General features: G+C 53.6%; 1 protein-coding gene across 5 annotated transcripts in view; it reads right to left on the minus strand.

Moving 5' to 3' along the window:
• Nucleotides 1-1,760: 1,760 nt before the first annotated feature.
• The window catches only part of MAVS (mitochondrial antiviral signaling protein), a 41,419-nt gene continuing 31,116 nt past the window's right edge, over nucleotides 1,761-12,063 (minus strand). For all 5 annotated transcript variants that reach the window (XM_012455378.2, XM_064382268.1, XM_012455376.3 and 2 more), the window contains exons 4-7: nucleotides 9,932-10,104; nucleotides 8,591-8,750; nucleotides 6,229-6,740; nucleotides 1,761-5,355 (exon numbers count right to left, since the gene is read on the minus strand). In XM_012455378.2, the coding sequence (XP_012310801.2) occupies nucleotides 4,891-5,355; nucleotides 6,229-6,740; nucleotides 8,591-8,750; nucleotides 9,932-10,104 (1,310 nt within the window). In that variant the 3' untranslated portion in view covers nucleotides 1,761-4,890. The remainder of the gene's footprint in view (nucleotides 5,356-6,228; nucleotides 6,741-8,590; nucleotides 8,751-9,931; nucleotides 10,105-12,063) is intronic.

The following is a 12,063-nucleotide window of genomic DNA, read 5'->3' on the forward strand; positions in this document are numbered from 1 at the left end:
CGAGACCAGCCTAGCCAACATGGTGAAACTTGTCTCTACTAAAAATACAAAAATTAGCTGGATGGTGGCGCAAGCCTGTAATCCTAGCTACTCAGGAGGCTGAAGCAGGAAAATCGCTTGAATCCAGGAGTCGGCGATTGCAGTGAGCCGACATCACACCACTGTACTCCAGCCTGGGTGACAGAGCAAGACGCTGTCTCAAAAAAAAAAAAGTTCACAATAAATAATGTTGCTCAAAGGAAGCTATTAATAATGTGAGGTCAAGCAGGGTAAAGAGCATCTCCTAGATTTTTTTGTAGGGATAGGGTCTTGCTTTGTTGCCTAGGCTGGTCTCAAACTCCTGGCTCCAAGGGATCCTCCCACTTCGGCTTCCCAAAGTGCTGGGATAACAGGCATGAGCCACCGCATCCAGCCTCCCTCATCTTTGACTAAGAAGTCTGCTAAATCTGAGAAAATCTATCAAGGAATTAAGGCATGGGCGTGGCACTCTTCTGGCTTCAGTCTATCACCAGGCAGAGTCCACGCATTCTTCCCAGGGAGACAGAAACAGAGACAGCTTTTGGGCTTTGAGGGAACTGATTCAGCAGAAGGAAGAAGGTGGAGAGGGGCCAATATGCAAATACCATTGCTGCAGGTGGCTCTGCCCCTTAAGCACCGGGGAGGGTACTGGTCCCTCTGGCCCCCCTCCCAGCCTTCACCCCAAGGTGAAGAACACTTTCTCAGGTCCCCAAGGATGGGTGGCCAAGTCTCACCTCCACATTATCTGGCTGTGAGGGTGATCTGCCTGGCTTTCCCCGCTAAGCGCACCCCCCTGCAGCTGAAAGCCACACCCAAAATACAGGACTCCTGAGATCTGACACTGGCCAATACACTGGCCGATTCACACCTGCTTGAAGCTGGCATTTGAGAGGTCTTCAGGTTGACAACAGCAGATACAAGGCTGCTGTTCAAAGTAGGCCAAGTCAGGGCTTTGAGCAACATCATTTGAAAAGTCATGGGGTTGGCCAGGCATGGTGGCTCACGCCTATAATCCCAGCACTTTGAGAAGCTGAAGCGGGCGGAGCACTTGAGGTCAGGAGTTCCAAGACCAGCCTGGCCAACATGGAGAAACCCCGTCTCTACTAAAAGTACGAAAATTAGCCTGGTGTGGTGGCAGGCGCCTGTAATCCGAGCTACTTGGGAGGCTGAGGCAGGAGAATCACTTGAACCCAGGAGGCAGAGGTTGCAGTGAGCTGAGATCATGCCACTGCACTCCAGCAGCCTGAGCAATAGACTAAAACTGTCTCAAAAAAAAAAAGCCAGTATGGGCCTGAGGGGGAAAAAAAGAAAAAGAAAGAAAGGAAGGAAGGAAGGAAGAGAGAGAGAAAGAAAGAAAGAAAGAAAGAAAGAAAGAAAGAAAGAAAGAAAGAAAGAAAGAAAGAAAGAGAACGAACGAACGGAAGGAAGGAAAAGAAAAGAAAAGAAAAGAAAAGAAAGAAGTGCTGGGGGTGGGGGGCTGGGTACAGTGTCTCACATCTGTAATCCCAGCACCTTGGGAGGCTGAGGCAAGCTCTCATGAGGCCAGCCTGGGCAACAAAACAGCATCTCTACTAAAACTAATCTCTACAAAACATTTAAAAATTAGCCAGGCATGGTAGCATGCACTTGAAGTCCTAGCTACTCAGAAGGTTGAGGAAGGAGGATCGCTTAAGCCCCGGAGTTTGAGGATACAGTGAGCTATAATCACACCACTTCGCTGGACGCTAGGTGATTCTCTTAAAAAAAAAAAAAAAAGAAAGAAAAGAAAAGGCAGGGGGCGGGGCTAGAAAGGTCCTTCAACACTTCCTACGTGCCTTACCCAGGGTATCTCCCACAATGGCTGGTTACTGTGCTAAAAGTCTTTTTTTTTCTCTCTCTCTCTCTCTGTTGAGACAGAGTCTCAGTCTGTCACCCAGACTGGAGTGCAGTGGTGCAATCTCAGCTCACTACAACCTCTGCCTCCTGGCGGGCTTAAGTGATCTTCCCACCTCAGCCTCCCACGAAGCTGGGACTACAGATGAGTGCCACCATGCCCAGTTAATTTTTGTATTTTTTACCCAGGCTGGTACAGCGCTAAAATTCTACCACTTGGGAACAGTCTTTGGGCCTACATATTGCCTTTTTTTTCTGGAGACAGAGTATCACTCTGTCGTCCAGGCTGGAGTGCAATGGCATAATCTCAGCTCACTGCAACCTCCAACTCCTGGGTTCAAGTGATTCTTGGGCCTCAGCCTCCCGAGTAGTTGGGATTATAGGTTCGTGCCACCACACCTAGCTAATTTTAGTATTTTTAGTAGAGACGGTGTTTCACCATGTTGGCCAAGCTGGTCTTGAACTCCCGACCTCAGGCGATCCACCAACCTCAGCCTCCCAAAGTGCTGGGATTACTGGTGTGAGCCACGGCGCCAGCCCATGTTGCCTTTTTCAGATATTTTTTCAAAGCTACCCTGGGACAGTAATACGTTAAAACTAATACCTGTGCATAAATTGTCAACTGACCTGCCCAGCATGGGTACCTAACTGGGGTTTAAGGTGGGGGGACTTTTTAAGATTGGGGGTAAGGGATGGGGAGTGGTACAGACAGCTTGGGTAGGGTCCACTCCTAGTTCCAGGGTGCAGGTTGCCGGATCTGGAGCATGGGATGAAGAGATGTTCAGAGATAGATGTCATTAGATTGCTGAATGCCCCTAGGGCAGTGGAGAGAAAAAGCTGTAGTAGCCAAGGCAGGGTGTAGATCCCTCGAGGCGGACAGCTTGGGAGGGGCCACAGTGAACCCCACCTCTGATGGCTCTAGTTCTTATCCCTTGCAGAGCTCAGAAATGGAGGTGGCTCTTATGCCTTGTCCAGCAGTGGCTGCCTGAAAAGAACCCATGAGGATATCCCCAATCCATCCCAATGTGTTTCTGGTGTTATTGTAGCTAATCTCCCCACCAGTGGGTGAGCTCGGGGTGGGGGAACCTGGCTGCTGGGAGTGGAAATGCCCTAAAGCCTCCCTCCTGTACAACTGCCCAGTGGACACATCTCCCTCGCCAGCAATTTCTCAAGGCACAAGATAAAGTAAGGGGCAAATATAAAGATAAATCTGTGAGGCAGAAGGGTCTGGTCTGCCTCTAAAGGAGTAGCCAAGGGCTCTCTTTCTCTGCATTTTTTTTTTTTTTTGAGACAGGGTCTCACTCTGTCACCTACGTTGGAGTGCAGTGACACGATCCTAGCTCACTGCAGCTTCAAACTTCTGGACTCGAGTGATCCTCCCTCCCCAGCTTCCTCAGTAGCTAGGACAACAGGTGCACCACCACGCCTGGCTAAATTTTTAGAGATGGGGTCTCTGTTGCCCACCACGCCTAGCCCCTCAACACTTAATAGTGATAAGAAGGGCTGGGCGCGGTGGCTCACGCCTGTAATCCCAGCACTTTGGGAGGCCAAGGCAGGCAGATCACGAGGTCAGGAGATCGAGACCAACCTGAGCCAACATGGTGACACCCCATCTCTACTAAAAATACAAAAAAAGAAAATTAGCTGGGCATGGTGGCACATCTGTAGTCCCAGCTACTCGGATGGCTGAAGGAGAATCTCTCGAACCTGGGAGGCGGAGGCTGCAGTGTGCTGAGATCATGCCACTGCACTCTAGCCTGGCAACAGAATGCGACTCTACCTCAAAAAAAAAAAAGTGATAATAACACATATCCAATCCTTGGTAAATGCCAGGACTCATCCTAAGATCTACATTGATAAACTTTAATCCTCACAGCACTGGGAAATATATATAGATACCGAAAATTTTACAGGTGAGAAAACTAAAGCACAGAGAGATGAATCCCTTGCCCAAGGTTGCAGAGCTGGTGAGAGGCAGTGTGGGATGAGGCTTAGGCTGCCTGTGTGCAGAGCTGCATCACTGGCCACCGTGCACTCCTCTCTTCATGCTTTCAGCTCTACCAGCTTGGACAGGAGAGAGGTGGGAGAAGCAGTTAGTGGCCACCTGCTCTGGGCTAGGCACTTGGCAAACACCTGTAGGTTTCAATGTCAGAAGAACCCAGTGAAGAATGAGCCAGATACTCACTGTCCACATGGAGAAGCAAGACCAGAAGTCTGACATCCACCAAGGCCATGCAGCCCAGGAAGCGGGGAGCTGAAATCCAAACCTCTGCCTGAGCTCTGCCCTCCAGGTGTCTCCTCCCCAGCCCATGTAGGGAGCTGAAGAGAAGGGAGCCAGAGGGGAGGGAAAGGGGAGGCTGGAGAGGAGCTTCAGAGGTCTTCCTCAGGCCTGGCAGCTACCCCTGGCTTCCCTGAGATCCCAGGAACCTACAGACCTTCCCAGGATCGCCCAGAAGGGGAGGGGGCCCAGTGGGGCAGGAACCCAAGGTATTTGGGCCCCTGGAGAGCAGCTACCCTGCCACTCCTGCCTGCCTGAGTGCAACGGTCTGGAAGCCGGGTCTTGTGGAGTCGTCCACACACTACACACCTACCCTGAGGCCTTAGGGGACCAGTGCAACAGGAGAAGCATTCCCAACTCCCATGTGCTCCAGTGGCTCCCCCTGATCCACCTGGGCCAACAGGGCTGAGGCCTGGATGGGGAAGCTCCTCTGGAGGACATGGGTGATAACCTGGATTGCTGGTGGAGGTCTGGAGCATCGAGGGCAGCCCAGGTCCCAGAAAGCCAAGGATAGGGATGCACAGAGGGCACAGTGGGGATGGAGATGCTGCTCTCAGGACTTGGTTCAGCCAAGGCACGTCCTGCTGCCAGGCCTGCAGTCCCTTAGCTCCCCTCTGACATAGCTTCCACCATCCCTAAGAAAGGGAGAAGGGGCTTCGGAGAGCGGCCAGGTATACTGCAGGAATGGAGCAGATGGGTGGTGGGAAGGGCCCAGGGCTTCACTAGAGCTGGCGCCGCTGGTACAGCACTGCCAGGAGTATGGCTGCCAGCATCCCTGCCACAGCTGCCTGGAGCCACGGAGAACTGAGCGAGGACCAGTGGCATGGCACCTCCTCGTCCTGGAACTTCTGGTCGGTGTGTGGCCTGGGGCCACCCTCCAGGTCTGCAGGTGGCCCAGGGTTGGCCTCCAGGAGCTGGATGCTGGGGTTCTCAGCCACGTGGATCCCAAAGGTGCCCTCGGACTTGTACTCATTCTCCTCTGGGCCATGGCAGGGCCCCATGCCCAAGGAGGTGCTGGCACTGATGGCAAGATCCTCAGAGCAGCCCGAGAATAGGCTGTCTACCTGGGATACCAGTATGCCAGGCTTGCTCAACTCCGACCCAAGGCCCCCATTCTCAGAGCTATTGTCTAGCCAGGCTGAGCTGCCTCCAGTGGCACCTGCAGGTGTTGGAGCTGCTGGGTTCTCCTGGGAAAGAAAGGAAAGCACTGGAAGGGACTGGGGCTTGGCAGGGAGACAAGCCTGCTTGGCTGGTCTCATTCCTAGCCAGGGCATGAACTAATACTCCAACCACCCAATTCCCAGTCTATAATGCCCCTAGGTCACCTCTTCTTGGAGCACAGGGGAAGAGGGGACCAAGGCCCTGCAATGGTGGTCTCCTCCAGGGCAGCCTCTCCCTACTCCCTGGCCTGCCTATAAACTCATGCCCACCTGGAAGCGGGGCCTCATCCTGCACTGACAACCTGCCTGGGCCTGAGAACCAGAGAACAGCCACAGGGTCAGAGGCCTGGCCATGCGCCCAAAGGGCCCTATGGACTAGGTACCTCCCAGCAGCAGCTAGGGTTAGATGTGAGGCTTGGAGCAGGCAGCGATGGGGAGCTGCTGGGTCAGAGTGGCTGCTCCAGGCTGGGATTGCATTCTGTAAAGCCTGGCCATGGAGGGGCAGGCTAGGCATCCTGGTGGTAAAGAGCAAGGCATGAGGCAGACGGGCCACTGCACTCTCCCCCTCACTGCTTCTTCATGTGCAAAACAGCACTGCTCGGCTTCACTAGGAGCTACGAACCCTAAATGAACTTATGCACCTGACCAGTGGGGTGCCCCCCGTGGCTGACCCTCCTGAGGTGTCCAGACTTAGGAGCTGTAATGACTGTTCCTCCTGGAGAACATGGTGTGGGCCTGGGTGAGGCTGGTTCTCAGCTGTCCATATGCCCACAAGGAGAGGCCACAGAGTAGCCCAGGCTGGAGACAGAATGCAGACTGGGAAGGGGCCGAGCAGGGCCAGGTGGGCAAGCTCTCCCAGGGGAAGGGGCCTGGATCCCTGCTAGAAGGGCGAGGACTCACCTCAGCTCTGCTGCTTCTGCTGGTGGGGACTGTGCTGGCATTCCCTGTGGTGAGCACCATGCTAGTAGGCACTTTGGATGGCACCATGCCAACACGGGTTGAGTTGATGGGCAATTTGGATGGTGCCAGATTGGTGAGCACATTAGAAGGCACTGCACCAGGGGGCTTCGAGCTAGGTGGCAACTTGGAGGGCACTGTGCTGGCAGATGCTGTGTTGGCAGGCACTTCCGGGGGCACTGTGTTCACAGGCATCAAGGTGGTAGGCACTTTGGAGGGCAGCGAGTTGGCAGGTGCCTCTGCCCCACTGGAGCAGATGATAGGCTCGGGCTGGTCACCCTCTTCAACCCCTGCAGAGGCCAATCCAGGGGATGAGGAGGAGGAGAAGGTACCAGTAGAAACTGACCCTGCAGGTCCTCGCAAGCGGCTTGCCCTGGGGGTGGATCGGGACAGGGGCTGGAAGGAGACAGATGGAGACACAGGCCCACGGGATGGTGTGAGGCTGGTGGTTGCACCTGCAGGTGGTAAAACACAAGTGGAAACACAGACTCAAAGACTGTTACCTTCAGGCCTGGAGAAGGGTCCCTCTGCTCCAGGTCTCACGGTTCCTACTGCGTTTAGGCCTCCAAATCTCCTGCCCTTGGAGGAGATGCCACAGTCCCTTTGGTCACTGCTTCCCAGCCTGAAAGCCCAACATCCGCCCTCAGTTCTTGATCTGTAGCCCCAGGTCTACCCTGGCACACAGTGAAATGGTACCTTGGAGCCTGAAGATCATTATTTATTATTCTCTCTGCTTTTTCCTCTCCCACCTGGGAAGCCTCCCCTCTCCTCCTGTGTCTGCCTTTTCTACCTTGACCTTAGCCTCATGGAATCCTGGACACTTCCCCTGCTGCTGTCCCTCCTCCAGCACCACGAGTGGGAACAGCCCTGGATCAGGGTGAGGGCTGGCAGGATGGCTCAGGCAGAACAGCTCAGACCAGCCGAGAGGCCCGGCCATCCCAGAGGCTTGGGAAGAGTGGGGACAGGGACAAAGCCACCCCTAGGAGGCTGCCTGACCTGGGTTGGGGAAACAGGGGGTAGCAGGTGGTGATGGTCTATAAAGGTGGTTGCAGCAGGATTCTCCATGGAACTTGGAATGCACATGCCAGGCCCCACAGCTGGCAAAGGTCAAGGTGATTCCAACATACACCCCCACCACCACAATCTCACACCATAGAATCTCACGGGACCTGTGTCTACAAACGTACTGAAACCTAATCGCCCTCTGTCTCCGTGGTCTACAGAAACTCCCAAAAGGCATCCCGTGGCCAGATGACACTGCAAAGCAGAGACAGGTGCCTGGAGCAGTTTGGGGATGATGAAAGTACTGAGATGATGTCTTCCAGCCTTTAACTGCTCATGCGCCTTGTGGCTGTCCCCGGGCACTGAGGGCTGACAGGGCACCAGCGTCATGTGAAACAGTTTGGAAAGCAGGAGAGAGTCATGCTAGCCTGAGAGGTCCAGGCAGACAACTACATATTTCTGAGGGGAGCACTGAGGTCTGAAGTGGGGTCCAGGCCCCTGGATGATGACTTTACTTCCTTGGGACTGAGAAGTTTTCGGGATTCACTGGGAACTGAGATCTCTTTGTGGTAAGGCAGTGCCTAAAGGCCTCCCTGCCACAGCTGGTGCAGCCCTGCACTGTCCCTGTCCCACCGCCCTCCAGGCCCTGGCTGCTCCCTACAGTCTCTTTGACAGAGTACAAAAACGGCCCTACTTATCTCGCTCACCTCTACCCAGCCCCTCTGCACTGTGCCAGTCAGTCCTCCCGTCTAGGGAGGGAGTCTATTCCCTACTCCTTGAATCTAGGCTGGCCTTATAACTTGTTTTTGCCCACAGAATGGGGCACAGGGACATTGTGCTAGTTTTGAGCCCTCTCTTGTCTCTCTCAGAACTCTGCCCAGCAGCCATGATGGATTTGTGTGCTGGAGGATGAGAGACTACAAAGAAGAGAACCAAGGTGCTCAGCCAATAGCCAGAGGCAGAACTTATATATATACCAGTGAGTACTTGAGAGGAAATTCAGCCAAGACCAGAAGAACTGGCCAGGTAGGTAGACCAAATGGCTGACCCACAGGATCCTGTGCTAAATAAATGGCTGCATTTTAAGCTACTAAAAAAACCAAAAATTGGAAAACTGGAGTGGACTATTTGTTACACAGCAAATGCTAACTGATACACCCTATAAGGAACTGGTCTGCTTCCTGGGTTGAACTCCCTTTATTCCCACCTTGCCTCCTATTCAAGGAAGCCAGAGGGGCAACTCTAATTCTCACCTTCACTTGAGAGATCAGAGGGGCCCTATAATTCCAGATTCCATGCATACCTGCTGTGTGGGTACTGCCCAGTTCTGTGTCCTGCTCCTGATGCCCACTGGAGGTCAGAGGGCTAAGGGCTGCCAGGTCAGAGGAGGGCTCCACAGGGCTACCACCCGGCCTCCTTGGGATGGCTCCGGGGCTGAGTGTCTGCGGGGCTTGCTCTGAACTCTGCAAGAGGGAAAATATGAATAATGCAGTTGCCTCTCCCAAGAGCTCGCAAAGGGCAGCTTGTGCTTTTGGGGTGTCTCCTACAGACCTCAGCCCACACCATGGAGCACAGGAGCCAGGGAGCCCTTGCTTGGGTTCTGGCAATTGCCAGACCCTCTGTCCACAGGTGTCCTTGCATTTACCTCACAGAAAACACACAGCAAACCTCGGGGACTCCCTGTCCATCTGTGTGGCCCTGCAGAAAGGTATCCCTCTCGGCAGCCACTGGCTTTCTCCTCATGGCTGTCACCGCTAGCTAATCCCTGCCCTGATGCTGCCTCCTCTGCCCCTCCCCTTTCCCACCTCCATTCATCCCACCCCTACCACATCTACTGTGTTCAGGGGATCACAGACCCCTTTCTTAGGCTTCAGGTTCATGGTTTGGTGTCTCCTGGACACCCCACTGCCCACTCATTTATCTTCATAGAATCGGTCATCTTTCCCCCAAACTCGACCTTTTGGCAATAATGACAGCCCCGCCAATCACCCCTGCCCCCATATTCGCCTGCTCCCTCACTCTCCCTCATCTGGCCCCTCCCTGGGTTCCTCCACCCAATGCAACACCTCATATGGAACATTGCAAAGACCTCAAAACTGTGGTCTCCAGCCAGGGGCAGTGGCTCACGCTGGTAATCCCAGCACTTTGGGAGGCCAAGGTGGGCAGATCACCTGAGGTCAGGAGTTTGAGATCAGGCTGGCTGACACGGCAAAACACCATCTCTACTAAAAATACAAAAATTAGCCAGCATTGTGGTGGGTGCCTGTAATCCCAGCTACTCAGGAGGCTGAGGCAGCAGAATCACTTGAACCCAGGAAGCGGAGGTTGCAGTGAGTCAAGATCGCTCCACTGCACTCCAGTCTGAGCAACAGAATGAGACACTGTTTCAAAAAAAAAAAAAAAAACCTGTCATCTCCCAGCTGGTTGGTGACAGAGGATTAGACTGCCGCAGGGTGAAGACCTGGTCAGCAGTCTGGTCGCTGGTCTGGGGCAGATTTCCACTAAGGAAGCCTTGGGTTTCTGAGCAGAGATTAGGCATAATTTGTAGTGGACAGGAGAGGGTTTCTGGAGGAAGGCTCATGGGCAGAAGTGGGCAGACAGGAACACAAAAGCAGGTGGCTCAAGGTGGACTGTGAGGACAGACCTCTTCCAGGGTCTCTGGCGGCTGGGTGTCCTGGACAGGCATGGGGTAGCTTGGCTCCTTCTCTCTGTAGCCATTGTAGGGGATGCTGTGGGCCGCAGCAGGCGTGAAGGGTCCTGGCACCTCAGCAGAAACTGACGGTGGCTCCAGTGGGGCTGAGGGATGTTCCGGGGTCCCTGGAGGACAAAGATGCAGTGATATCAAGAAGGAATCAGGGGCTGGGTGCCGTGGCTTACGCCTGTAATCCCAGCACTTTGGGAGGCCAAGGCGGGTAGATTGGGAAGTCAGGAGTTTGAGACCAGCCTGGCCAACATGGTAAAACCCCATCTCTACTAAAAATACAAAAATTAGTGGGGCATGGTGGCACGCTTCTGTAATCCAGCTACTTGGGAGGCTGAGGCAGAATTGCTTGAAGCTGGGAGGCAGAGGCTGCAGTCAGCTGAGATTGCGCCACTGTACTCCAGCCTGGGCAACAGAGCAAGACTCCATCTTGGGGGCGGGGCAGGGCGGAAAGAAGGAATCAGGAACTACAGGGAGGCTGAGGCAGGACAACCACTTGAACCTGGGAGGCAGAGGCTGCGGTGAGCCAAAGTCACACCACTGCACTCTAGCCTAGGTGACTGACTGAGACTCCATCTCAAAAAAAAAAAAAGAAGGAAGGAATCAGAGGTATTCCACATGATGGAAAAGCCTTGGGTGCTCTTGGGTACAGCCCCTGCCCCACCCATAGGTCCAAAAGCTGTTCTGATGTGGGTCCACTCCTCAGAGTGACAAGCATCACTGGCAAGGGGGCAGGAGTGGGAAGGACAGAGCAGTTGGAGGACAAGGGAGCAGGGGGAGTGTGTGCGGGGGGCATCGTGGGTCTCTCGCCGCGCAGACCATGTCAGCAGTCACCCTCCTCTGTCCCCAGACATCCTGGGACCCAGTGGCTTTCTCCTCCATGTGGCTGTCATTGCTCACTGACCCCTGCTCTGATGCTGCCGCCTCGGCCCCTCCCCTTTGCCTCCACCACCCGCCTCCACCACCCATCAGGCCCTTCCACAGCCATTGTATTCAGGGGATCACTATCAATAATCTCCATACATGAAAAGACATATTTAAAAAGAAGGAGGGAAAAGGAAGGAAGAAAGAGAGGAAGGGAAGAAGAAAGGAAGGGAAGCAAGAAAGAGGAAAAGGAAAGAAAAGCAAACATGAGAGCCAGACACGGTGGCTCACACCTATGATCCCGGCACTCTTGGAGGCCGATCGCTTGAGCCCAGGAGTTCAAGATCAGCCTGGCAACACAGTGAGATCTCGTCTCTACAAAAACATTATAAAAATTAGCCAGGTGTGGTGGCACATGCCTGTAGTCCCAGCTACTCTGGAGGCTGAGGTGGAAGGATCGCTTGAGCCCAGGAAGTCAAGGTGGAAGTGAGCTATGATTGCACCACTGCTCTCCAGCCTGACAGAGCAAGACTCTGTCTCTAAAAGGGAAAAAAAAAGAGAGAGAAAGAAAAGAAAAACAAGGATTTCCCACAGTTATAAATGTGACCAGGGGCTAGGTGTGGTGGCTCAGGCCTGTAACCCCAGCACTTTGGGAGGCCCAGGCAGGTGGATCACCTGAGGTCACAAGTTCAAGACTAGCCTGGCCAACATGGTAAAACCCTATCTCTATAAAAATATAAAAATTAGCTGGGCATGATGGTGGGTGCCTGTAATCCCAGTGACTCAGGAGGCTGAGGCAGGAGAATCGCTTAAACTTGGGAGGCAGAGTTGTAGAGAGCTGAGATCATGCCACTGCACTCCAGCCTGGGCAAAAGAGCAAGACTCCATCTCAAAAAAAAAAAAAAGTGGTCAGGGTCTTGAGGGTTACCTCTAGTTTGAAATATAAATAGAACTGGCTTGATTTTTCTTCCCATGTCTTGATCTCACTCGAGATCAGATTCCATCTCACCAAATCCCCTCTGAGCACTGAGAATGGCCAGGACACTGAGAGGGACTAAAGGACTAACTGGGCAGCTGATAAAGGGCATAGAAGGCTCTCAGGGTAAACCAGGGGAGGGGAAGAGAAAGTGGAGAGAGGGAGGGTGAACAAGTAGGTTGGGAAGAAGAAATGAAGATGGGTGGGAGGCAAACGCTACAGCCATGAAAATTAG

The sequence above is a fragment of the Aotus nancymaae genome, unplaced genomic scaffold, assembly GCF_030222135.1.
Source record: "Aotus nancymaae isolate 86718 unplaced genomic scaffold, 86718_ANA_hifiasm-v0.15.2.pri h1tg000029l, whole genome shotgun sequence".
Taxonomy (NCBI): Eukaryota; Metazoa; Chordata; class Mammalia; order Primates; family Aotidae; genus Aotus; species Aotus nancymaae.